Source organism: Lissotriton helveticus, chromosome 9 (genome assembly GCF_964261635.1).
Source record: "Lissotriton helveticus chromosome 9, aLisHel1.1, whole genome shotgun sequence".
NCBI classification, from domain to species: domain Eukaryota; kingdom Metazoa; phylum Chordata; class Amphibia; order Caudata; family Salamandridae; genus Lissotriton; species Lissotriton helveticus.
Genome location: NC_136070.1, coordinates 234,370,913 through 234,398,629, shown reverse-complemented (window position 1 = coordinate 234,398,629; position 27,717 = coordinate 234,370,913). Strand labels below are relative to the sequence as shown.

General features: G+C 41.0%; 1 protein-coding gene across 1 annotated transcript in view; it reads left to right on the top strand.

The window, feature by feature from the left end:
- Positions 1-27,717, top strand: part of PLCB2 (phospholipase C beta 2) — a 544,505-nt gene that overhangs the window by 252,345 nt on the left and 264,443 nt on the right. Inside the window, exons 3-6 of the mRNA XM_078659789.1 lie at positions 9,388-9,456; positions 14,654-14,794; positions 17,292-17,371; positions 20,711-20,764. Coding sequence (XP_078515915.1) covers positions 9,388-9,456; positions 14,654-14,794; positions 17,292-17,371; positions 20,711-20,764 — 344 coding nt within the window. The remainder of the gene's footprint in view (positions 1-9,387; positions 9,457-14,653; positions 14,795-17,291; positions 17,372-20,710; positions 20,765-27,717) is intronic.

Genomic DNA, 27,717 nt, shown 5'->3' with positions numbered 1-27,717 from the left:
TCCTAAACGTGTCTTTTAAACCCCTCTGAAAAGGAAATATTGTCGGGAATTCGGCACGGTAATTCCGGGTTTCCATGGTTATTCACCACTCCAGGGGTTTAAATTATAATTGTACTGTACTAGAGTGTTACTACAGTGCACAAGAATTACAGGCGCCCTGCCTGTTTTGTGCAACTCAGATTTGAGCTGAAGAGTCATAAATAGGGCACTGAAACTCATACACAGTTAAGCAAACATATCGCTTGTCAGCTATGCAATGCAACGTAAGCACAATTGGTTTAAATGCAAAAAGTAAAATGAAACCACTCACTAGCAAGGCAGATTTCTGGCAGTTTGCAAAAATGCTTACAGCTAGATTCATCAAGCCGAAAATGGCTCGCAAAGGGCCAGATTCTGAGAATCTGGCCCTTTGCGAGTGCAATTTTTGCATTTGGGATTCATCATCCCAAATGCAAAAATCGCTAATTGCGAAATCGCATATTTGCGAGGAATTGCATTTAAGGAATCTCTATTTGAGATTCCTTAAATGCAATTCATTAACCATTTTCTAATAGCGAATTCGCTATTTCTGGCCGCTATTTACCACGAAGTCAGACTTCGTGGTAAATAGCGAAAACTCAGAAAAATGCACTTTAGTGCATTTTTCTGAGTGGTATGTTACACACACACATGTCCTTTGGACATGTGTGTGCGCAACATCTGGCTACATTTGCTTTTCAGGGGTGCTACAGGGTGTCCTTTGGACACCCCTGGCACCCTTGAATTTGCATCCTTATTTGCGATTAGCAAATTGCTAATCGCAAATAAGGAATAACTCCCCGTTCATTCCTATGGGCCTCTAGGCCCATAGGAATGAATGGGGAGTTATTCCTTATTTGCGATTAGCAATTTGCTAATCGCAAATAAGGAAGATGTAGGAATCGCAATATTTTTTGCAATTCCTACATGAATCCCGTTTTGCAAGTCCTTAATAGCGATTCCTTATGAATCGCTATTACAGACTCGCAAAACGGGACTTTGATGAATCTAGGTGTTAATTCTGGAAAAGTGAAGGTGATGTACCACAAGAAACTGGTGGGAACATGGACGGACCAGGCTAGAAAGACCAAAATCCACAGCCTGCAGAGCAGGCCAAGCATACTCGTGTTTGGTGGAGACAGGGCCCTGGAAAAATGTTGCTCGATAACAACTTAGATGTTCGAACAAGTTGAAACATCTAAAAGTGTCAACCGAGCTTTGTGCCCGGCAGCATACTGGAGATTCTATTAAAAAGAGAGAGAAATTGCAGATGCTTCTTTCTCTATTTCCCATGCTTCCTTTCCAACCTCCTAGGCAAGGAGTCACAAGGAAGTGGCAGAGGTCACAAGGGGCAAGTGGGAAGGTGCACCTACGACACCTGGCAATCCCTGAATGACGTCCAAAGCTTTCTTAAAGAAGAAATCAAAGGATTTACATTGAGGACAAACAAGCAAAGAGAGGGCGTGTTCCCAGTAGCAGGCGATGCATAAAAACAGTAGGGGGAGAGCATCGGGGTATGGCATGACACAGGTGTGGGGCACGGGAATACAAATAAATATAAATAAAAATAAGACTTCCTTGATGCTGATTTTGCCGCCTTGCGCCTGCTTTCTTGTCCTCGCAGTCCCTTGGACAGCATCAGACTCTTCATCCAATCCCTGCGCTGCTCTCAAGCATAAGAGTAGCACTGGGATTTGCCTGAGCAGTCTGGATCAACGCTCGCTCAAGCTCAGGAAGACTATCTTGGTTCTCCAACCTGCTATACAGCCTGGTTAGAGAAACCTAAGTGTGCATGTCAGTTTGGCCAACTGGAGATCACTGGCAAAACTGACTTGTGCACCTACAAGTGCAGAACACTCCTCTTACCCCCTCCCATGGCCCAGCCCCATACCTCCATGCACACGCTGCTGGCTCAGCAAGCAGCTGAAAAATAAAACAATAATAAAATATCATTTTATTTTCTAGCTGCTGGCTACTGAGCCAGTAGGGCGACTCTACTTCGCTATTGCGGGGGAGCCATTGCTGGGTGTTCCAGAATTTCTCGTGTTTTTTTAATCTGTTTTTAGGTTCCTTAAACCAAATATATTTTGAACATACCCTTAGAATTGTGTTGCAAATGTAGCTATCATTACAATACTTACATATATACAGTACAAACAGTGCAAAAAACAACAACATACAATTTTGTTCGCATCTGAAACATACACACGTATTTACATATTCTCTTTTTCAGGAACAATTTTTGTCCTACACATTCTTTATCACCGTTGGAACCTTTCCTTATTGGGTCCTCAACTAAGATTTTACTCGAGGTCCTGTGGAGGTCAGAGACAATTTTATACCCGCATGCGGGAAAGAAGTAGATAGGACCCTCGCGCTCAGGACCCTTGAAGGCGAACGTAATACCCTCGAGGAATTACAAAACAGTTTTGACCAGTAAAAAAAAACGCAACTAAGCGGAACTGAGACTAAGACCAATGTGAACCCAAATCAGAACAGGCTGTGACACACCGCCACCAAACATTTCCAGCACCAAAAAAAGAATAAGGAACTGGCATAATGTCCTATGTGAAAATCTCACCCCCCTGATGAAGACCTTCACATAAGCAATCGGTTGTGGTCTTTCCCAACAAAGGTCGAAACGCGTTGGCATTCTATAATTGAGAGGGTCAGAGTAAATATGGACAAAAAACATACTCAATAGAGAACTTTCTTGAGAACTCAAACTGTATTCTTTGAGTCTTTCAAACTAAGGAACCCAAAAACAGATAATAAACACACAAGAAATTGTTTAAAGCTCATAGTTAATAAAAAGGACTAATGAGGCCAAAGTAATAGTTTGATTTATGGTTTCAGGGGTATTTTGTTTATATTCAATTATCTTGATTCCTTCCCCTGAAGTCCTTAACAGAATCACTACCCTATTGTTCAAACCTAAAGATCAATGATAGACATATCTTTAGAACGGAAACTGTGGCCCCATTATTCCGTCTGATAGGCAAATCCAGTTGGGAGCACAAACTTCTGTGTGCTCCGGAACTGGGATTTTAACTTGAGTTAAAATTGTACACTTCACTTGTGTTAACAGCACTGTTTTCCCCAGGTAAAACTTGGTACTTTTCATGCAAGGAAATAGCACACTTTTCAAGTCTGTTTACCTTGGAAAGGCGGTAAACACACACTATTAACATGTTATCCCCCATGCTGATGTCTGAAACAGACGGGTTCAAATTCCGTGCTCGCAGTGAATACCACATCCTGTGTTATCAGTTTTTACCCCATGTGCAATTACCACCTTGATTATTTAAGGACTAGAATGAGACCCTGTTGGCAGCAATACTGAACCATTCTAAATATTAACACAATGAAAGATCCATTGCTTGTAGATTTATTCCACACAATTAAAGACTCTTTCAGCTTAAATTAGGTCTGAGGCAATTTGTTCATCAGAGTCGGATTCTATATCCAATTGCTTCCCTGCTTCATTGGTGATGATCACTAAAGCTTTTCTCATAAGGCATATCAATCAGGATGAGGGATAAGGATGGTCTTAGAAATTTGTACGTTGCCCTCACCGTTAAAATATTTCACCTTCCCTTCATGTGACACAGTGATTCTTGGCATCAAAGCCTTCACTGACTGTTAATAGGAGTGAAGTCCCAAGGCTGAATCTTCAAGAACAGTGGCTAAGAGTGTGGAAGCTCAAAATGAATAAATACAGACAGAAGTAAGATTCAAAGTGTAACTTTATCTTCAACAGCTGCGAGGAGCTAAGTACCAGGCCGGACTTGCTCAAAATACAAAAGTCAACATGTTTTTTTTAGATTACAAAAGGTATTGCACAACTTTTACACAGTCAATGACAACCAACTTGCTCAGTTGAAACAATAGGGTTTTTCTGATAATGTATTCAATCATTAATCAAAATACAAACTTTGACTATACTTGTTCATTGATTTATGAAATCAGCAAGGGAGGCATAGCAACAGTATGACACATACACTTGTGACATTATTGTTTCTCAAGGCCTTATGGTTACAGCAGTACAGAGAGTTCAAGTTCACTTGGAGGTCAACAGGCCTATGCCCGTTCTGTAGGCTCCATTTTTGAGTGTCACAAAATAAAAAAATAATCAAAATGGATTCACCAAGAGTTACATCAGAAGTATGTACAACTTGGTGAAAGAGGGAACTGTGGGATCACCAACGCTATCAAATCTATTTGCTCCTAAATCATCATCATGACCCCTAGAATTATGAGCAGCCGCGGCCGGGGAAAGCTCCTGTCCAGGCCTTGGCTCAGCTACAGACTCAAAATCAGAATCAGAGTCAGAGTCAGGCATACGACATGGATGATCTCGCTGATCTCGCTAGGGCTGGGGCTGGGGGACAAGCACTCGAGGAAATAACTGCACAGCTAACCGAATCAGCCGAATCAGCTGTGCATGTAATGGGCCCAGAAGTGGTCGAAGAGTCCCTAAAAATAGCCTCAGAGAAACAAAATTTTAACAATGTCCAGAAAGCAAGGGACACACAGCGACAACCGGAAACTAGAGGGTCCAAGGCCAAAGAAAACCACAAGGAGAAGAACAGTGGCAGTAGCAGTATAGACAAAACTAAAGGCAAAGAAAAGAATAAAAATAAAACATTGGAAAAAATACAGACAAGACCTCAGATAAAAAGCCCGAAAAGGACACGGACAAGGATAAGGTCAAAAACAATGATAACATGAAAAGCAAAGAGAAGGAAAACGAAAAGGACAGAATAATGGTTACCGACGCAAATGAAAATGATAATGATAATCTAGAGCTATTGTCCAAAAATGCGAAGAGGCTACAGACTATCAAAAACTTGAAAGCGGCTGCGAAAGTCACGGGACAACATGTAGTTTCCCAGCCCCGGATTTCGAACAGATTTATTCCAATATCCAAGGAGGGGCAGGATAAACTGGCAAAAAATGAAAAAGAGAAAGAAATTGAAACTGCTACCTCATCGACAATGACCCCAGAGGAAAGCGATTTCCTGCCCTCACTCCTAATCAAACCCCCGAGACCTGAACACTTCTCCCCTATGAAACAGACATCCTCGTCGGGCAGAAAACTACTTCTAGAGTCCAAAGTATCCGCCGAAGAGTCTGACTCTGACATATATGAGACAGGGTTAACCATCTCTAGCGCGATGAGTGACTCAAGTGAGACAGGCGAGGAAGGAGACCTACTGGAAAGAAGCTCTAGCCACAAACCAGCAGTAACAACGTCGGAGGTCTCTGACATCACAGCCTCAGGGAAATCAGGGGTACCCTATCAAAATACCACTCCAAAGAAAAAGCAGGAAAAAAGAAAACTAGACACAGAAGACACCACAAAACGTCATTTGACGAAACTACAGATCCTGGGAGCAATGCGGAACAGGCCAAAGAAAAATCAAACCATACACGGAACAATTCAACCTCAAAAAGTCCTAGAGAATCAGAATCATACAGGCGTAGTATGGGGGATTCAGAAGAAAGTATCTCACATCAAAACAAAGATTCCGGCGCCGGATTGGGAAATTCATCTGAACCATCACTAAGCGAAGTACTGAACTCTATCGAACTTTTCCACAAAGATGTAAAAATAGATAGCAATAGGAACCATACTGCCATACAAAAACTTCAAGGCGCTGTTCAAAAAGTAGGCAAAACATGCTCTGAAATATCCAATCGAATGGCCTCTGTCGAAACTCGCACAGAAAATCTCGAGTCCGATGTCAGCAAGCTCCAAACCCAAGAAAAAGAACCTGAAGGTATTATTAAAGATCTGATGCAAAAAGTAGAAGATCTCGAAAACAGAGCCAGGAGAAACAACCTGCGCTTTCTAGGCATTCCCGAAGGCGCGGAGGGAGCAGACCCAAGGGGTTTCATGGCCAATCTCCTAAAAACAACTTTTCCTGAACTTCATACCTGGGACATGAGCAGCGAGATCCAACGTGTGCATCGCTTACCTTTGGGACTCCCCAAAAGCAAACATAAAACTCCACAATATCCAAGGGCCATGTTGGTTAACTTCGGGAACTTTATTTTAAGGGAAGCAATCTATGACATTGCCAGACCTACTAATAAGAAAGAATTCAAAGGCTATACCTTCTTCGCGCGTCCTGATTTCGCCCACGCCACAGTAGAACGGAGGTGGAGAATGAGGCAACTGTTCACCCCATTTGAGAAATGTGGAGCAACCGTGTTCTTACAAAATTCGGGCCGTCTCAAAGTCATCTATAAAGGAACAACCAAAAGCTTTATAAGCGAAATCCAAGCCGAATCCTACCTGAAAGAAATTACAGAGATTGCCAAGCAAAACATCGGAAACTAACAAAAAGACTTTAAATAACAGGAAAAAAAGATTGAAGGACTAAAACATTAACCACTTCGACGCTAATGACAAAGCCAGCTCGTCATGGGCGTTACCTGCCCTGCGCTCATGACGAGCTGGCTTTGTCACAAACAAGCCATTTGCTCCTCTTTGCGCGCACAGCAGGTAAACGCGGTAGCGCTGAAGCGGTTAAAGAAATGAACATTTACATTAGAGGACTCGATACTAATGGCACGATGATCAAAGACTAAACAGAGGGGGAAAGTGTTTACTAACATGTGGGTAGATCGGATAACAAAGTGAACTAATATATTTCTATCCTTCCTACCCAAGATGCACTCACTGATGATCAGGCCACGGGGCATGCTGCAACGCACTGTCTTCACTGACGCCTACACCTGGGTGCCCTTGACCCAGGACGTCTCTATGGGAGGTGCGGGGAGGGTGGGGGGGGGGTTCAAGGGGAGGACGGAGCGGGAGGGGGATAGGGGGGAGCACATATAAAAGGGGAAAAAAACAGAGCCAGAACTAAGTCAGGAATCACTTTTTCTATTTTCTCAATACTACTGTCAGAAAGCAGTGTAATCAAGACTAAATCAGAACTAACATACTTCGAAACCTATAGCAAGCTGAGGACACAGTCACAATACGAGCTAGGAAACACATCACTATGGGGAAGTTGATGATACGTACCTGGAATGTTTCGGGCCTCTTAGATAGAGCTAAGCGCCAACGCCTGAGCCAGATAATATATCAAAACCCAGTAGATATTATCTGCCTCCAAGAGACACACCTGCCCTGGGATAAGAGGGAGCTACTAAAAATTAAGGGATATAATGTATTAGCCTGTACTACACAAACGTCTAATGTAAGGGGGGTAGCTGTACTTGCTAAAACTTTCCTGGGACACGCCACCCATAAATTAGTAGACGCTCAGGGCAGATGGGTTATTATTAAATTGGGCCTCGGTATTACTATTTGCTCTATCTATGGCTCTAATCAAGACGATCCTACAATATTTGAGACACTTGAGCTTGAACTTGCAGCTATACAGGGCCCACTAATATTATGTGGGGATCTGAACATCTCCCTAGGCCCCCAATTCAACGGCCAGACACAGCCACACTATACCGGCCGCAAGCCACGAGTCTTTAAAGCTATTAGTAGACTCCGCGATAGCTTTGGCCTAAGCGACATATGGGAGCTTAAAAACTATCCTGATCCCGGCTACACATACTTTTCCTGCCCTCATAGCAAATACGTTAGGATTGATTATTTATTCACCACAAGAGATCTGGCTAGTCACGCTTCTGTCATTAAAGAACCTAAAATCATCTCTGACCACAACGCACTAACCCTCACAGTCAATATTTCAACCGCTAAGAGGCAACGTAGAAGCTGGACTTTTGATAGAAAGTTGCTAGCTAACAATGATTATATCAGACACATCAATAGCTGGGCTCAAGAGTTTTTTGATATAAATAGATACAGTGTCTCTAGGACGGTAGTGTGGGATTGTTTTAAAGCAGCTCTAAGAGGTGAAACAACGAGCTACCAAGCTGGATTACGGAAACATAACAGTATGGGGTATCATCAGAAATTGGTTGAATTGGCCAGGGCCGAGGAAGAACATATTACGCAAATAGCGCATGGCGAAAATGGGACACATGCTATGTACCACCTGTTAGTTTTAAAAACCAAGCTTAACTCTGGCCTGACTCAGAGAGCTGCTGAGATATATAAAACACATAGGAAAGAAGTCTATGAGAATGGGGAGAAGGTTGGCAAACAACTGGCATTACATACACGCCAAAAAATCTCATATAATGCCATTACAAACATACAATCAGGAGGGCAGACGTATACACAAACACCTGATATAATCAGGCAGTTCGGGCTGGACTGTTCCCACGAGGCACAGGGTCAGACTGATTTGCATATGGGCATGTCTGAACTGGGGTGGCTGAGTGAGCTAAAGAATGGTGATGGATTAAACCCAGATCAGTTGACTGGGGGTGAGTGTTTGATTTGCTCAAACGCTCCGTCCATCATCCCCTTTTGTATCGCTTTGTTCGCCCTAAGTGTGGCAGGGTATGCTCAGACGTGAGTCCGTTGCTTACTTGGCCACTGGATTCGAGATAGCCTGGCTGATGAGGATTATGAATCCGAAACCGGTCCCAGGATGCTTGTTTCCGGTCCAGGGAAGACATGGCTTTGCAGTTCGGGCTGGACTGTTCCCATGAGGCACAGGGTCTGACTGATTTGCATATGGGCATGTCTGAACTGGGGTGGCTGAGTGAGCTAAAGAATGGTGATGGATTAAACCCAGATCAGTTGACTGGGGGTGAGTGTTTGATTTGCTCAAACGCTCCGTTCATCATCCCCTTTTGTATCGCTTTGTTCGCCCTAAGTGTGGCAGGGTATGCTCAGACGTGAGTCCCTTGCTTACTTGGCCACTGGATTCAAGATAGCCTGGCTGATGAGGATTATGAATCCGAAACCGGTCCCAGGATGCTTGTTTCCGGTCCAGGGAAGACATGGCTTGGCAGTTCGGGCTGGACTGTTCCCATGAGGCACAGGGTCAGACTGATTTGCATATGGGTATGTCTGAACTGGGGTGGCTGAGTGAGCTAAAGAATGGTGATGGATTAAACCCAGATCAGTTGACTGGGGGTGAGTGTTTGATTTGCTCAAACGCTCCGTCCATCATCCCCTTTTGCATCGAAAGTAAACATTAAGGCATAATCTTATCAATCACCCTCAGGGACACAAACAATTAAAAACGACTTTCCATTCTTCCTCCATCAATTTTACATAGTAACAAATAAAAAAACAGCTACATCCCAATGTACAAGGACACCAGTCCCGCATTAGTAAACAGCAAAGTAGGTTGGAGACAATTCTTCTGAACAGTGGCCTAATTGCGCACCATTTTTCTTAGACCAGAGTTGCACAGACCTTGAGAACACGACTGTGAATTTGAGACTTATTGTATTTCAACTATTCTGTTTTTTCCTTTGCAGGAGGTTGAGTTTTTGGATGTAACAAGTATTCGAGATACTAGATTTGGAAAGTTTGCCAAGAGCCCCAAGGTAAGTCTTGAAGAGAAAGTGAAAAACACTACTACGGTTAAACAAGAATACAAGCGAGTATACAGAATTGGAGAGATTGAACCCAATGACCAACCATTGTCATTTTTGCAACTTTTTCCCATTTGTTTTTCTGTTTGCTGTTCCTTGTTGACTGCCTTGCTTCTCTTCTTTTTTATTTCTCGTTCTGTCTTGATCTATAATAAAAATGTTCCTAAGATCCAAGCCGTGCTAAAAGTGACTTCTTTCAAATGATTTTCCGAAATATATAATCTTGATATATAGGGAAACATCAATCATACTCAGTTCTGGACACATTTTCCCAAATGGAGATTGCATTACCAGAGAAGCACACAGTTTAATGTCTAGCAATGGGTCACAGATTCATGAATTGGACAGATGAAGGAACTGAAGTGAAATTTGGTAGTTCCTAAAGAGAAAACTAATCAGTTTCACAAGAGAACCCCAATAAAAGGGATGTCACTGCCACCTTTAAATGGATGGTGTTTTATTATCTGAGATGTTCAGGAAAGAAGATAAAACATTGTTCCCAAATGGAACAGTCCACTACTGTTTTCTTTGCCATTTTGATGAGCTTGTTTTTTTTTATTTATGCATGAGATAGCCATCTTTGCTTGACCTGTTATTCTACTAAGAGCCAATGAAAGGTGCTTAGAGCAAGTTTGAGACTCGAGGAGGTTTTTGTAGCTGCATGTTTCTGTAATCTGTGAGTTTTTTAAATCCGTATCTGTGCCCGGTTAATGTGTAACAAATTAATAATACAATATTGAAGATAACTACACTTCTGTTTTTTGTCTAAGCAGAGTAAAAATATGATTATATTATTGACGTTAAAGTGAAAGTTGAAAGCTATTGACAATTCATCAATTTATGTTTTGTCTGAGAGACCCACAAACAAAAAAGTATAAGTCCCTAGCTTATTATAGAAATGAGTGGTGGAAGTTAATGGCAGAAGAATGCAAAGTAGATCACGGATACTTAGATTGATCCTTTAGGGCATCTTGGAATTAGATCACACAAACTGGAACATTCCTTTGTTTAAGTGATTTCCAGTTTTCACTCTTTGAAACTCATATCGAGTGATTTCCCGAACTCAGGTTCTGGGTATACTCCAGGTGTTCCCAGCCTTTCAAAAGGCAGTATGAGAGTACCAAGGAGCAAGAATCCTCAGACATCTGCCACACAAGGCAGCACTTACATGCACAGTAGATGGTAGACTAGACTAGTGGCAAAGAAGACCCATTACTGGTCGTCAACGATGAACAATTTATAAACATGTCCCTCTTCCATGTCCAGGGTGGCTACAGAGATGGTCTGTGGTATGAAAGAACATTAGCCTATTCTATAATGACAATGCCTCTGCAAGCTTCAACCTTTTTGAATGTTCCATCTTTGTTGAAATGAAAAGAAAGTTTTGTATTCCTCAGCTCTGCATCTCTGTAAAAGTACACATAGGTCAACCTGCCATACTTAAATTGAAGAAGTCATGCAGCATTTCTTTGATGTCCACATTATAAGTAGGGAGGTAATGTTTATATTGGGTGGTGTTGTTGCCTCTGGTGTCAAGATAGAAGTTGAACAGTAATTGTTCTCACCTCCAGTTTTAAGGCCATGCTGATTCATTTACATTTCACATACCGAAAAATGCAGAAAAAAATACCTTGCAAATTCCTCAGTTGTATATCCAGCACATTAGTCATCTTTTTGCACTAAGAAAACTTGTAAAACTAAAACCGGAACTCTATGGTGGTGGTATTTCCGTGGGAGGTTTTACACCTGGTTCTAGGGTTCGTAATAGCTCTCTCTTAATTTCGGCACTGTGTGGCTCATCGACTCCCTCCAGAAAATGCCTAGAGGAATTTGAGCAGGATAAAACTAACATAGGACCAAGTACTTGTAAAGATCTTTAGGGTCATAATTTTGGGTGACAATTAATGTAGAAAAATAATTTTGCGAAGCGACATATTCGAAAACACAAATGTTGAATTATTGACATTAGTTGAAATTAGTTTAATAAGATGTGCAGGAGAGTGTTTATTAAAGTGGTTTAGCTGTGCCATATTACTTAATATGGATGCTGTTTTGGTGATTCTCATTTCTCTTCTGCTCTCCTACCCTGTTCCACTGCGATGTCTTCTCTCCCTACCGGCTCCGCGGAACAATAGACAGGCTGATGTAATTGCATTTTTTCAATATGAATATATTGTGAACACATTTTCAAGCTAACTGTTGCAACTATCCAAAGTTCTACCGTTCTTCCGCTGTCCTGTTCCTGGGCTTAGCACTCTTCGACTAGTGTATGACCTATTATTCTGAAATGTTGTGTATTAGTTGAACTTCCTATGATAATGTGATGCAGAGAAGATACTCGACTGCGTTGATTTCTCTGACTTGTCAAATGAAATGAACATGAAATCATACTGTGGAAGTCTACAATTATTAAAGACACAAGATAGTAAGATTCTGATGTATCTTTATCTCTCAACAACTGTGAGGAGCCAAGCATCAGGGTGGACTTGCTCCATTGCAGAAGTCTGCATGATATTTTTATAGTGTTAGACCTGGCAGCCTTGGTATGATTTTTCCCCCCAACTTTTTGCCTTCAGACATCCTGTTTTTGCTGACCTCATTTTTGCTGGCCATAGAACTCTGCACACTTTACCACTGCTAATCAATACTAAAGTGCTTGTGCTCCTTCCCTAAAGCATGGTAACACTGGATTATATCCAATTAGAATATTTAATTTACTTGTAAGTCCCTATCAAAGTGGGACTACCGATGCCCAGGGCCTGTAAATTAAAAGCTATTAGTGAGTCTGCAACACTGATTGTGCCACCCACTCAAGTAGTTCTTCAAATATGACCCTGCCCTGCAATTTCAGAGCCTGCGTATACAGTTTCAAACCGCCATTTGACCTGCCAAAATAAACCTTTTGCCAGGCCAAACCTTCCTTTTTTAATAAACTTAAGGCATCCCTAGGGTAGGCCCTGGACAGTCCAGAGGGCAGGATGCAATGTATTTAAAAAGTAGGACATGTACTTTTACGTTTTACATGTCCTGGTAGTGAAACACTCTTACAGTTGTTTTTCACCTCTGAAAGGTCTACCTATCCCAAGGGATGACATTGAAGTTGCCATATTACATTCTATAAGGGAAGTTTCCAAATGGGAAGAGATAACCCATTCATGTTTGATGTCTCTTTATTGATAACTTAAAATCCTAACTTGGTGAAGTCGGATTTTAAATTGCATTTCAGAAAATTTAACTTTTAGAAAGTTAGTATTTTCCTGCCTTACCTATTTAGTGCCTGTAGCCTGTGTCTGGTCACATGGCTGGGTGTAGCTGACAGTTGGGCTTCGTGTATTCCTCCTAGACAGCCACACACAATAGGGAGCTTAGGTGTGCCTGGATGGGCCATCACTGACAGAATGAGAGGGAGGAGATGGGCATAGCCTCACATGCACCTGAATAGACTGTGTCCTGCTGCCACAAAAGGGCCGCATGCTCCCTGACGTTAGTCTGGAGCAAGGTCATGGTGAATTTCAGAGGAAAACCTCTAGAAGCTTCTCCCCCACTCAAAGGAACATTTGTGTACAAACACTGGACTTCAGACACCACCACTTTAGTACATTTCTAGACCTGTGGAAACTCTGCCAGGAAGAAGGGCTGTTGTGCTGCTGAAGGACTGCCTCTTTGCTGGACTGCACTCTGGGGACTCCTGCTATGCTGTGCTGGCCTTCTGCCCTATTGCCTGGATGAGAAGCACTGGACCTGAATATCTTGAGCTAGAACCCAGAGCGACTCCAAGAGCTAATTGGCTGGTCTCCTAATCTGAAGCCTTAGAGAGATAACCGGCTTCCAACCACCTTGCACCTGCGCCTGGACTCTGCCATCTGTTAGACTACCCTGTCAAATGATGACACCCCTGTCCTGGACCCTTGGGGGTGATCTTAATGGCTTTTACAACATCTGTGGAATCAGCAGAACGGAAGCATCTCCTATGCTGTGTGATGCAACCCTGAGCAGAATTGACGCACCTCTACTGTTGTGTAGACAATCCGCAAACCAGGATTCAAGGTACTCTGTTCATCGGGCAGAACTGGGTCCCAGTAGCCAGCGTGCACTCTATCGTGGTCAGCCTGAACTTATGACTTTGTCCCAGTCCATCGTAACCAGCTATCCACAGTTGGCTCTTAACGCATCTTAGTGCAGTCTTTCTCTAAAAACTTTAAAATCAAATACCTCCGGCTCTGCTAATGTGAGTTTTTTCATTTTGGTCTTGTTTTATTTATTAAAAGCTACTCTAATTTCTGTACTCTGTTGTGGTGTCTGTTTGTGGTGTATTTCCACTGTGTTACTGTTTGAGGTTTTGCATGAATACTTTACACATTGCCTCTTAGTACAGCCTGACTGCTCGATGCCAAGCTAGCGGAGGGTTGATCACAGGTTCATTTAGGGTTAGTGTGTGACTTCACCCTGAGAAGAATGTTGGTTGTTGCATGAGAACGGTCTCCCCCAACCAGTAACTCAATTTCTTACAACATGCAAGTCTTTAGCCTTGAAAGAGTTACCAGGAATAAAATGAGAATTAAAAACCATGACTATGAGAACAGATCTTGAGATCTTTTTATAAACTTTCCACATACTATGACTAACTCTAGGCGCACTGCGTCCCTAAAGAGGAATATATGTTTTTCATTTACAGTGAAATGTTTGGCAACTTGTTGAACTATGGCTCGGTGAGGTTAAATTGATGCTATATAAAAATGAAGGAAACACTTACCCGGGTGAGAATCCTGTACCATGAAATATTGGCTTGTCCATTCTAAAGTGAATAATGTACATGCTTTTTGTATGGGTGGTCGTCTACAGATGAAAAGTTGTACCATTATAACTCGACTTTAAACTTTAAATTTTAAAATGTATTTGCAAAGTTTGCATAGTTTTTATATGGTAAAATATATATGCAGTTTGTTTATGAAAATACATGCTCTCCATAAATAACTAATTAAAACTTTTAATAAAAACACATTTTAAAACATATTTGACAGGTTTGCCTTATTTGGGAAAAAGTTATACAAAAAACGTTACAATGCAGTCTTTAAAGAGTTAAGGCATTGACTGCAAGTTTTGGTCTTCTTTTTTCTAAATATAGAATATTCAATTTTTCTCTTTTCAGAGTCAGAAGCTTCGAGAAGTGTTTAACCTGGATTTTCCTGAAAATAATTTTCTGGCTAAAACGCTGTGCATCGTCGCTGGTCCTGATATGGTGGATCTCACCTTTCACAACTTTGTCTCCTATAAGGAGCATGTTGGCAAGGTACTGTGATTATGGGCAAGTTGTGGCCGAGATCGAATTGTCTTACAATACTCAAGGGCATTGTTTTGTTCAGCCTTGAGGTGCTGTACTACATTCTCCTAAAGTTCAATCTTGTTCTAATGAAATATTCTTTCTGCACATGCGCACAGGCGTTCACAAAAACACAAACAAGCACATAGTATGTTGTTGCTCCTGAAACTGATTAATGAAGGCGTTTTTTTCTGCCTATGTGCCACTAAAACGAAACATTTTGGTAATTACTTTGTGTATACTTTCAAAGATATTTTTATTTTTACCAACTTTAAATATGAAGGGGCAGATTTACAAGCCCCTTGCGCCACTTTTTCGTCACTTTTCCCCATGTTAAAAGGGACGCAAAAGTGGCGCAAGGGGCTTGTAAATCTGCCTTGAAATATGTTCTTATGCTGTTCAGCATTGCTTTATGTTCAGACCAACGTCTTTTGAAAAATATCCAAAAAGATGACAGCAAGATTTAGTAATTAGTGCCTAATGTTCAGTGTCCAAATATTTCTGAGTTTGAATGATTCCCCCACTATGAATGACCTAGTAGATGTAAACGCTTTGTTCATTCACAAACAGTGTAGCACACAATCCTCTATTTTGTTGCTGTCAAAATCTGTTACATGAGCTTAGTGGTAATGTGGACAACCTTGCGGTGCTAAACAAGGAATGTGATATTGGGTCGCTCTTCATAGTTTTTTGTGCACCTGGCAGAGTTAAAAGAGGGCACAATAGTTTTCTTTCTGTTCATTATTAAGGAAATATTTATTGACTCCCGGAGGTGATTTATACTGTGATAGGTGGGCTTTCCATTAAAAGTCGTAGGCCATGTCCATGAGTTGCCTGGTATTGCTGGGGTGCAAATTCCACACATGGAATTAAAGCTAACATCCGCTAACACCGTGACACTATTGTCCAAGTTAAACCCTGTGGAATAAGGAATAACTTATGAGACTGGATTTACCAGCCACAAAATCACATAGAATCCCCAATATTGAATCGGTGGTAAATGCACTCTGAGGGCCTCTGTGTGGGGCGAGGGCAGAGGGAGGAGGCGTGAGGAAAGAGGGGTTAACGGGAAGTGACGTTCTGGCACAGAGGAGTATTGTTCTATTTCAGCAAGAAAAATATGAAGGAAGAGGCTTGGGTGTGGATGAAGCCAAGGTTTTATGTGAATCTATTGGGCAGAAAAACTGGGTGCAGGAATATCGACCCACACCAAAGCAGGATGAGCCGACTTCCATTGGTTGATTCCATACCACCTGGCCAATAATCATGCCATAATGAAGGTGCCCAACTTTTACCCATGAAGAGCTGTGTCCTACTCTTGTCTTCGACCTCGATTGCCAGTGCCCTGGTAAATACATTTGTATCTTCACATATTGGAATTCTGAGGTTTTAGTGTGGTAACAACCAAAATCAGTACATGATCCCCATATTTGTGTGTTAAACTCGGAATTGGCAATAATGATCTTACGCAATAAATTCAACACAAATGAGTGTTGGATTTTATTCGACGTGATAAATATTGCATCTGACCTTGGGACCTCCCTAATCAAGGCATTAGACGTAACTCACTTCTGAATTACCAGCCCTAATTCATAAACACTTCCTGTCAACATGTACCACTTACTCCAGGCTTATGTGATACCTACTCATATGTTTCCTAGAGTAAGATGTGCTTACTTAAAAATGCTTACTTAAAAATGCTTCGTGATTCATACATTGTTTTTCTTGAGTAATCTCTGATAAATAGAATGATGCTGGATTTAGTAACAACCACACTGGAAAAGACATATTTTTGAACTTGGGTATGGAAATAGCTTGCAGGTTTGGCAGGCACATGCCTGCCATGAAAAAGTCATAGATGGCAAAAGTGGGAGAAGAGGTTCACCAAATAAATGTTCCCTTAATGAATAAAAAAAGGTAGCAAAACAATTGTAAGGCAGGTTTAGCTAATATCAGACATACAATTACTACATTGTGGTATGCATTAGAGAAATTTGGAATTCATAAACAACTCGACAAATACCTCTGGGAATCTGTGAATGTGCAGATTTCAGGAATAATAATATGTGAATTCCATAGTAGACATAAATTCGTAGGTATAATCTTATCCCAAAAGGGCGTAATTTCTGGAGAGCATCACAATGTTATCGTGATTGGGTGAGCCAGACTTGAAAAAAATAGTGATTTAAATCTGAAGCTGATATCATGACTGGTGCCTGGAAATAGATTGTGTGAGAGGAGTAAGCTTGCTTTAGGAAAAATGAGTGAATAAACAATTGATAGGACGCTTTAGGGGAAATTCACAACAATCTGTATCTTTATATTCTAGGGGTAACCCTTAAGTCAAATACTAATCTATCTGTCAGGTTACCTTACATGTTTATGTGCTTCCCACTCAATACTGTAATTGAAAGAATAGAAAATGAAAAATCTGACTTTTCATACACAAAGACGATTTTTTTTTCAGAACTGGGCTGCTGATATCCTAGCCATTATCTTAAATCCGCTAACAGCCAATGCTTCTCGGTACACTTTCCTGGAAAAAATGTAAGTCATTTATATTACAGTCTAAGTCATCAAATGTATGTATTACACAGTGATACAGTATTCTGATATACAGATAAAATCTGGTTAGAATTATTTTAGAATACACAATGTCAATGAGAACGCAGTTATTGACAGGCATGGGCCTGAAAGAAAACAAAGCACAGAATACAATGTTATTATATAGGGAATTGAGGAATTGTAAAATTCCACTTATTGACAAATGTGATATCTAAGAAATTGAAGTAACCATAGAAATACCAAATAAATCTATATAGCAAAGTCAAGCCACAATCAAAAAGATTCACCAAATTGCTAGGTCCTGTAGGGTGTCAAACAACAAGTTAGAGGATGAAGCAATCAATGCCTTGTGTATTTATCAAAACAATCTGTATAAATCGTATAAAATATTTTAAATACACATTTAAAACAAGCAATGTAAGAAAGTGTTTCATTTTCCAAGAGTTCGATTTGTATTTGTTCTTCATTTATGCAAGAGTGGTAGTTTAATGACCAGTTGTGACTTTACTCAATATCATAGTTCCAGAGATGGCTATATTGCTTGTTTTGGTTTTCTTTAATATTAGCAAAGCCAAAATATGTTTCCCTTAATCCCGGGCGATCTTAATCTTCCAAAGAATTTTAAAATCTCACCTAGTTAAATAGTGGCTTCCACTTCATTGCTTTACAAATGATACATAGCAGTTTGAATAGTAACTTTACCTACAAAGTAGGTCCATCCAGCCCTCTCAGGAACAATATGATGAAGACAAACTAACCCCAATCAAATATTAATCCTACTGCAGGATGCAGCACTGCCTTCAGGAACACAAAGAAGAATTAGGGGTGTACAATTGCCTGGGTCCCCGTTAGATGTAGCTTTTCTGCTCGTCTTGTAAGAGTTGGTTCTCTCTTTTCTCAAGAAGTCATCAGAAGTGAACTAGTGCAGAAGACATTCCCCAGTGTAGGTGGCTTCAAAAGATAGGAGTACAAAGAGTACATCTGGTGGACTTTGGATGTACATATTTATGCTCATTGTAAACAGATAGCCATCTATCTGTTTCCAACTAATCATTAAGGGCCCAATTACGAGTTTTGGCAGTGCAGAGGTAGGCCGTACACCAACGCCCTGCTTCTGCACCACCGACACTCACCGCCGCCCACCCCCCAGATTACGACTTTAAACTGGTCTGGGGGTGGACGGTGCCTCCTTTAAAGGTGGTGATGCCTTTGGAAAAGGCACCACAATGGGAACGCCTCACAAGGTTCCTGCATGGAATGGACTTGAAATTCCATGCTGTGCAGAAACTGTTGTGTATGAACACAGGGGGGCACATGTTTTGGCCCTTGTGTTCATCCACAAGCCTAGGAGGCTTCATGACACCACAGGTAGAGAGGAAACTTGTAATATGCTTGGCTGGACAGCAGCGGTCCCACCAAGCATATTGCAGCCTCCTGACTGCCACGCTACCTCCAGAGAACGGCGGCAGTCCCAGGGCGGTCTGCCATCCAACTCATAATGGGGCGGTCGGACCACTGGTGCGGCGGTGGCTGGACCGCCACTGCCGCACCTGCGCATGTCTGGCGGTCCTCAGACCACCAAACTCATGACTAGTGGCATATTTTGTGGAAAACTTAGGAAGGGTGAAAAGCTCAGCCATTCTCTGACTCTACCTACATTATACACACTAATCAGTGTAATCAACACATTATCGCACAGGGCTTCTTTAAATGGTTTCACATATTCCATAATGGGCAGTTATCATTCTCCCTGGTCAAGCAGCTTTGTTTTCATATAAGTGGACAAATCGTGGTTATCTGGGCTTTTAAGTTCAGTTATGAATATTATGTGGCTGTGTTTCTGATCATGCATTTTACTGTGGAACAATTCTGGGTACTACGCGCAAAATAGAGCCATGGGCATCCCATGGGACAAGCATAATATCAGAAAAGGCGGAGTCTTTTGCGGGACTGTCCCCACCACCTGCCGTAGGCATTTCCTACACAAGAAAATTAGACAACTAGGCTGCTTAGAGAAGTTTTAAAAACTTCTCAAGGTCCACTGATTTTATGCAACAAGTTGACTGGGCCAAAGGGCCTCTAGGTAGCAGAATCAATGTTATTCATACATGATAAAACTATCGACAGTACAGCGAAGGGTGAGTTGTTGGTATCTCCAGCACCTCCACTCTACTTTTGGTACAGTGATAATTGCTGAATATTGATAGAGGCAACCAAGACAACCCTGTTTGCAGTCCTCAAGTGAGATGTTGGTGCATAGGATAACAACAATCAGTTGTCTGGTCTCCTCGAGCATTACCTGTGCGCTGCCCATATCTGCGTCTTCTGAAGCGGCGCCATTGCAGGCTCAACTCTTACACTCAGGTTTGACTGAGAAATTAAACTGTGCTGCTGCGACTCTGCACCAAAAATAACGAAAAACTTGGTAATAATAACGAGTGTCTTTTTTATGAAGAAATTTTCTAGAAATGCAACTTTTTACTTGAAATGGATCAGTCGGGTATTATTTGGTTGCTAATCACATTTGTTATATGACTGCAATTTTTAATTTATAGCAAGCTGTTTGTTTCAGCGCTTGCCTTCAATATTTTAGCAGATTCTTCTATACACCTCAACTGAAAATCCATTATTTGATGCAACGGGAGAGGCTTTAATTTCTTTCAAATATTTTTCTGGTTGAGGTATTGGATTCACCAGTAAAACTAAGCATGTTCACACCTTATGGGTACAAAGGATTACCTCTGGACATGACTTCGAGACCTTAGTACTACCTGTTGTCTGATTGTGAATGTGATCCCTTCACTAAGAAGTCGATTTGTTCTTCATTTAGGATTTTTTGGTTGTGCATCTGTTATTTCTGCAGTGACAAGGGTTTAGCCTGACCTTTGTTTCTGTTAGTGTAGAAATTGCATGGGAGGAAGATGTAATGTGTATCCACCACTCTCACCCGATCTCCCGAACCTGTACTACCATGAAGTCTCTATTCCTTGATTACCTCAATTCACATTTTTTAACCTGTCCATGCTTATTTAATTTGGTTCTTGATATAATGTGTGAAGATCAGGGGCACAGAGTGGTAGGGCGGGCTACTCTATGGCATGCCGCCCTGTGCCCATGGTCTTCACACATAATATCAAGAATCAAAATAAATAAATAAAATAAACTTTTTATGATTAGTTCAAGACAGTGAACCCAAGTAAACTGAGTCTAATCCTCTCTCCTTTACTTTAGCGTGATTTTAAGCAGATATCCCCATTTCACTAATACTGTAAATATTTGGCAAACCTGATTTTCTCAAAATTGATGTTCTATTTTTTTCAGATTAGTAAAGTTAAAATTGCAGCTGAATGCAGAGGGAAAGATCCCAGTCCGAAAGTAAGTATACGTAATGTTTCCAATTTACCAGCATCCGTTGATGTTATTTTGGTTGCAGGTATTGTATGGTATGGTACATGCATTTATAGGGCAATTGCTACACAGTGTGGGAGTGCTTGGTTGGAAGAGCGTTGTACTTGTGGTGAACCTATGTGGGAAATGTTTTAATATTGTACTGTATCTGAGTGACCAGAGAGGTGTCTTTTGTTGAAGTGCAGAGTTTAGCAGTGTGAAGAAGGATGGATGTGCAAGAGACAGAGACATGTGCACAGATTATGACCATACTTTGCAGGCGGTTGTCCTTTGTCTATTCTTCAGGTCCTTTGTTAAGTTTCTGGTACTTTTCGTGAGTCCTTCCAGTCCCTATCCTGTATGCAGGAACTGAGCCATCAACTCTGTGAGTCTTCCTGGCCTTGGAAAGAGGATAGAAGAGTCAGGAAGAAGTAAAAAGAGAAGGCAGACTGCTGCTTGGATTGACCCACTTTCAGCATCCCTTATATGAGCATTACTAAAGGATGTTACATTTTGATTATGGAGGATAATGAGATGGGGACCTGCAGGAATGGTCTATGCTACAGTCCTCTCATGGTGTCAAGCTTTATCCAGAAGATATCTTCACATATTGGTTACCTGATTGCTTAGTAAGTGCTTTCCTGAAGCAGGCCGATAATGGATTCTTGATAAAGTCATCTTGGCCCAAGGCACTCATGTGCTGCCATGGGGATATAGCACTTTTACAACGCGGTACTTTACAACGCGGTCGTTACAACGACTGTGTTGTTACCACGCGTGTCTCTACAATGCACGTCGTTTCAATCCAACATATTCCCTGGTGTTGCATGCCCCATAAAGCGAGTCATGGAAACGACTTGCATTGTAATGACATGCGTGGTAACAATGGGGTCATTGTAACGACCGCGTTGTAAAGTACCCCATTATAAAATTTACTTAGTAAACGTTGTTTTCCCCGCTATGGTAATAGGCAGCTGGCTTGAGGTCTTACTAGGGCCTAAAATAAGGTAGAATTGATTACAGTTGTCCTTGGTAGAGATCAATCCTAATATTTCCTGAATCATCTGGGTGCCACTGTCATTCAGCTTGCACTCATTGTACCCAGCAATGAGTAGCCTCTGATGGAAGGGTTTTACTGTTTATTGTTAGACCATGAAGACATTATTCCCTCACATTTTGGGAACTTAAACTTGTAATAATTTAATAAACCTCACAAAGTCCCAAATATTTAATGTCAGTTATAAGAGGTGTAGCTATCAGTGGTTCAGCCTGCACTATAGTACCGGGTCGAGAGGGGTGTGGGGGGGGGGCCTGTCTGTCCTATAACAGCGGAACTTTACTTACTATGCCACCAGCACCGGGCATTGGGCATTTCCCTGGGAGGCTGGAAAGGTGGGGGTTGGTTTTGCAGCAGTGGGGCTGGTTTTGTTACTGGGGGGTGGAAACAAAAGCAGCAAGCAATAGTTTTAGGGCCAGGCAGTGCAACCCCAGGGGCTGGTCCGAGAAAATTGCTAGGGCTGATTTGGGTTCCCTTTTTACTTAAAGAGCGTTACGTGGGAAAAGAGAGTCCAGAGATATGGGGAAGAAAAGAGAAACAGAGGGAGAGAGCAAAAGAAATGTTAGAGAGGTAGGTAGTAAGGAATAGAGGATTTAGGGCATAGAAAGGTAAAGGGGATGGATGTAGTGCAGAGAGAAGAGAAAGTGGAGGTGATGTTAGACATAGGAGATAAGGAGGATGGAAGAGATGGAGAAACTACAGACTAAGAAGAGGAGAGAATGGGAAGCGGAAGAAGAAAGAAAGAAAAAACACGATAACAATACAGAGATATGAGAATAGGGGAGAGCGCAGCTAAACACGACTGCTAATAAGCGAGCAAGAGCAGAGTAGCGCGGGGGAGACTGAAGTTGTAAAGTAGCTAGATACAAGATCGATGCAAAGATACAGGGGAGAAGAAGTAGGAGAGGGTGGAGAGAAGGGAAACAAGGAAGGGGGATAACAAGAAGCAGAAGGGAAGGACTAGATGTAGCGGAGAATAGAGAGATGGGAAGTAGAAAGTGGAAAGATACAGGAGAGAAAGTTAAAGTAGGAAATAAGAAGTTTCAATGGTAGTGAAAAGAGGGTAGAGACAGGGAATACAAGGAACAACGTAAGGAAGAATTGATTAAAGTGAAGAGATATGGGGAAGAGTGAAAAGGAAAATAGATATGCAGGGGAAAAGGGATAGAGGGAACTATGACATAATTACGGACATTTCATAAGCTTAATTTAAATTTCACCCAGACCTAGTATTTAGGAAAATCCTAAACTTTACATGTCTACTAAAAGAGAAAATTTGGGAAGCAATAAAGAGGGCCCACTGAAGCCATATAAAATCACCCAACAGTCGATTTTTCTAAATTGTTCCTTCCTACTCAGAAGTTAGGAACGTCAGAATGCCGTACTTAAGGTCCTTATATATCAACACATGTCCATATAGTTGCAGAATGAGTAAAACCCTTTGCTTCATCCACCTCTTGGAAATCGCTCTTCGAGATCAAACCACATTTCCGTTTCTCAAGCCAGATACTTGCAAAGTGTGGCTGTGGTACATGCAAACGGGATCTTTCTAATGTTTCAAGTCAAGAAGGCTCCGTTGAAGTTAGTGGGTTGAAGTGGTCAATTAGAAACGGCGAAAGTTTGCATAAAAACGATCAACAAAACCGATTTGGTCGTATCAATTAAATATTTGCATGTCACCCCCCTGTTTATCATTGCAAGAATTTACATTTTCAAAGACATGCAAAAATACTCCTGTAGAGATATGCTCATGAATATACAGTCTGCCAGCTTTGATGGATGGTATTCTTGTGACGAATGAGCATTAGAACAACATGATTCTTCAAATTCATGCTTTATGATGTGTGCATGTCAGTTTAAAGGCTGCCTGTAATGTTTCGCTGCTTACTGTCAGCCATTTGGTTCATTCACTGACCTAAAGTTCAGTTGACTCATGCTTTTTTCCAGCCATGTTTTGCTATATATATCCAGTCTACCATTCGAATGCTTTGTGAATGCCATTAGTACAGTTATTTTTTCACGAAGAGGAAAGCCACCAGCGAGAAGGCACAAATAGGCACACATGCTTACTGAGCCAAATTGCCTGACATACATAAAACGTGGAATTTCTAACTTGACTACATCTTTCCAGAAGAGAAAGGGACATTGTTCCTGAAGTTCAGAACTGGGACACTACAGGTCCTTTCATATACCAACAAGCGTTGGCAATACCAATAGGTCTGGCTTTAAAGTAGTGATGCATGGTAATGTTAAGCATTACAAGAAAATAGCATGGGAATGCATATGTATTTGTGTGGAAGCAAAAAACTGTAAAATAATTTAGGTGCAGGTTAAAAGGTCAGGTAACAGTGGCACTTTAAAGCAGAATAAACATTCATGAAGGTTGATGACTGCCCTCCTCCCATCTGTGCTGCTGGCAGAGAATAACACCATAATTTATCTAGTTATGGAAGACGCTTTCATAGCATTACAAGTTTCTGTGTGTGCTCCTGAAAGTTCAAGCTGAGGCATCTGGATAACTAAACTAGATAATCACAACCATGTGAAGAGCAATCAGTTTTTTGTGGAAGCAGTCAACACCTGCCCAATCAAAACATGTACTCCTCGCTCCCAATATGTGGGCGGAGCCAAAGTCCCTCTCTATTGATGCTCACATAACTGTCTTGCGACAGCCAGACCTTAAAACTGGCGTAAAGACCCAGCTGTTAATGATCTATGCCACTGATCTGCTGGAGGGACTGAAACTGTCACATATTTCATGCTTGTAAAAAGTCACTATACTAAAAAGAGATTTTACCAACAGCCTCTGTTCATAAATATATATATCGGAAGCTGCAGAGAGGCATTGCCACTCTGCTACTAAACAGACTGAAGAGCTATGCCTCTTGCATATATGTAACATGGAAAGCTAAGAGACCAACAAGCGATTGACAATAAGAGAGATGACTAAAGACAAATTAAATTGCTATTTTGTATATTGATTAGAGAATTGAAGCATAAATTACATGTTAAACAATTCTTTTATTTGTAGTACTTGAATGTCAGCTTAAATCTTTTATTGTACGTTTGACCCGTCATTTTTATATTGTATGGTTTTTACTAAGCAGTAATAATAATACGTTTATATACGTCTTTTTGAAAGTATATTTAGAATGAACTTAAATCAATGATTTAAAAAAATTGTTTCATTTATTTTCAAATTAAAAAGGTAAGTATTATATGATAACATAATATTGTGTTTATATATACTTTTTAACATTAAATTACTTTAATATATATTTTTAAAAAGTCAATATAAATTAATTAATTTTAACATGATTTACTATGGAGTTGTATTTTTGGTCACTGCCTTCATTATTTTCTATGGGAGGGTGTTGTAGTAGCAGTGATTGGCCAATTGTGGTGCAGGCCTACTCCTGGTCTGAGCAGGAGTACATTTACTACTGTTTTAGGTCCTTTTTGGATGTACTCACTTTAGAAGTGTAGTTGATAATAGGTGTGGACTTACTCTTTTGTGGGTGGATGAATGGCTATTCCTAAACCCCTCCTTAGTTCTCACTAAATCCCTTCTTACTCATTGTTAAACCCTGCCCTTGTAGTTGTACGTATTCTCTAGTTTTCAGCCACCATGTCATCCCTGCTACATTTATTACTTACTGAAAGGAAGAGGGGGCGGGACCAGGAGCTAATGTTTAAACAGGTCCTGCACTCATGACTCCAAGAAAGACATGTGCAACCAGGGAGAGCAGTTCCTAGGGAAGGGATGGGAAAGACACTTATTTTGTCTTGTTGCCCTCACACACCCCGAGAGGTGTCATGCTTCATCATTGGGCCTTGCTCCTCGTCGGGCCGGCGCTGCAATGCTCGACGGGCTCACCGTTTCCGGGGCACTTTATCGGAGATCTTTTTTTATGGAAGCCGTTTGGTGCATGAGGGTAAAGGGCCAGAGTGGGAGGTAGTGAAAAGGTGGTATAAAAAAGGTCAGGGTCAGTCCTAGGTACAATCTGTTTTAATTGATTAGGTAGAACCTGCCTGGTTAAAAATAATCAGGAAGCCCTAGTGGATTACAATGATCTAGCAGGGCTATCACTGGTGGGGGGTCGACATGTTTCGTGCCCAATGTTCCTAGGGAATCAGATGGCACTTCTTCAGGACCTATGAGTGAATTAGTACAATTTAGGTGCACAATATGGAAAGAAAAAAACATTAAAAGCTGGCAATAGAATTATTCTCGATATAACCTGCAATGTAGCCTAGTAGTCCTGTACCAGGCTAGATTCAACCCGTGGTTACAGGAGCTACAGCCTGACGGGGGTTACGTTAGAGCACAATGTTGCTCCGTTTTTACTTTCGGGCTCGCAGCAACTCGCCGGCTCACCTGAGCACGGGTAGGCGAGCCGGAGAGTTGCTGCGAGCCCGAAAGTAAAAACGGGGTGTGTGAGGGCAACAAGACAAAATAAGTGTCTTTCCCATCCCTTCCCTAGGAACTGCTCTCCCTGGTTGCACATTTATTACTTAAACATATGAATGTGGAGAGCTAACATAGGAGAGCTAGAGACATAGATCTCTGCACGTAGGTTAGTGAATAACAGTTTGTAGTACGTGAGTAACACTATTGTGATATTATCAAACAAACCAGATAATGCAGTTTGCGAGAAGACCCCCCTTACTTTACTTTTTAGTAAAAAATAATGGAGTTTTAGCATTTCTCATTTATTTGTTATGTGCTATAATTAGGACATTATTATAACGTTTCCTTTTTCCAAGGGGACTTCAACGCAACAGCAAATGTACAATTAGTTTTGGAAGGCTGTGCATTTTCATTTGTTGTTAAATATTATTTGGATGTCACTTGCATTGTTTAATAAGTTCAAATATATTCAATTACAATTACCATGTTATTCGTACCTCTGCCAATTATGTTAGCCTTTGGGGGCTGTAACGTAGAGATATAATAAGTGAATATTTAGGGTTTAGAATAATACATGTGTGGTACTTTATTATCTGTAAACAATTAAAATAAACAGGGTTTCTGAATGCAAAACAATACATTTCGAGGTTGGCCTTGATTCAAGATGATAAACTTGGAGTTAACCATCTTTAAAGAGTTGCTCTACATATTTCTGAATAAAATGTTTGAGGGATAGTGAGGGCCTAGTTTAGACCTTCTGCTCTAACATTCCAATGCTGATCTTTCTGTTGTTCTTTCTTTAAATAAAACATTATACCTTCAGTGGGTAAAATGTTTTAATAGCTTTGCAGCCCGTCTCCACTGACAATATTGGTTCTTAAAGATCCTCTCCCTCATCGTAGGCCACTGCCTGCATCTAAAACCTAGAACTTGGGGTTGTGTCCTTCACTAACTGCTATATGCTATAACATTTAACACTAGGCCATAATGATACAATATCAACAATATACAAGTGCATAAGTGCAATATTCAACAAGTACCAATACTGCAAGCAAATGAAAATGTAGAAAATAACAAATAAAAACAGCAACAGAAGTTCAAATAGAGGGATGTTTAAATTGAGACATCCTGACAGTTAAGTCATTACAGGGTCAGCGACAAAATGAAACCAGGTAGTTGACACAACAGTTTTGGATTTAAGGGGTCCTCATGAAGAGAAAACTCATGTCCCCAATCAAAGTGAGCTGTTTGGGCTAAAGAAGTGGAAGAAATTATTTTGAGGTAAGAAATACTGCTCTTACTTCATTTTCCACTTCCGTTTTCGGTTCTCGCATCAATCTTGTACGAATTCTTTACTCAAGTATAGATACTTCTGTAACGAAATGATAATGATTAAATACACATTGACCTCAAAATAAAGAAAGCTTCATGATTGTATCTAGAAGCTGATAGAAACCGACATTTATAGGTGTT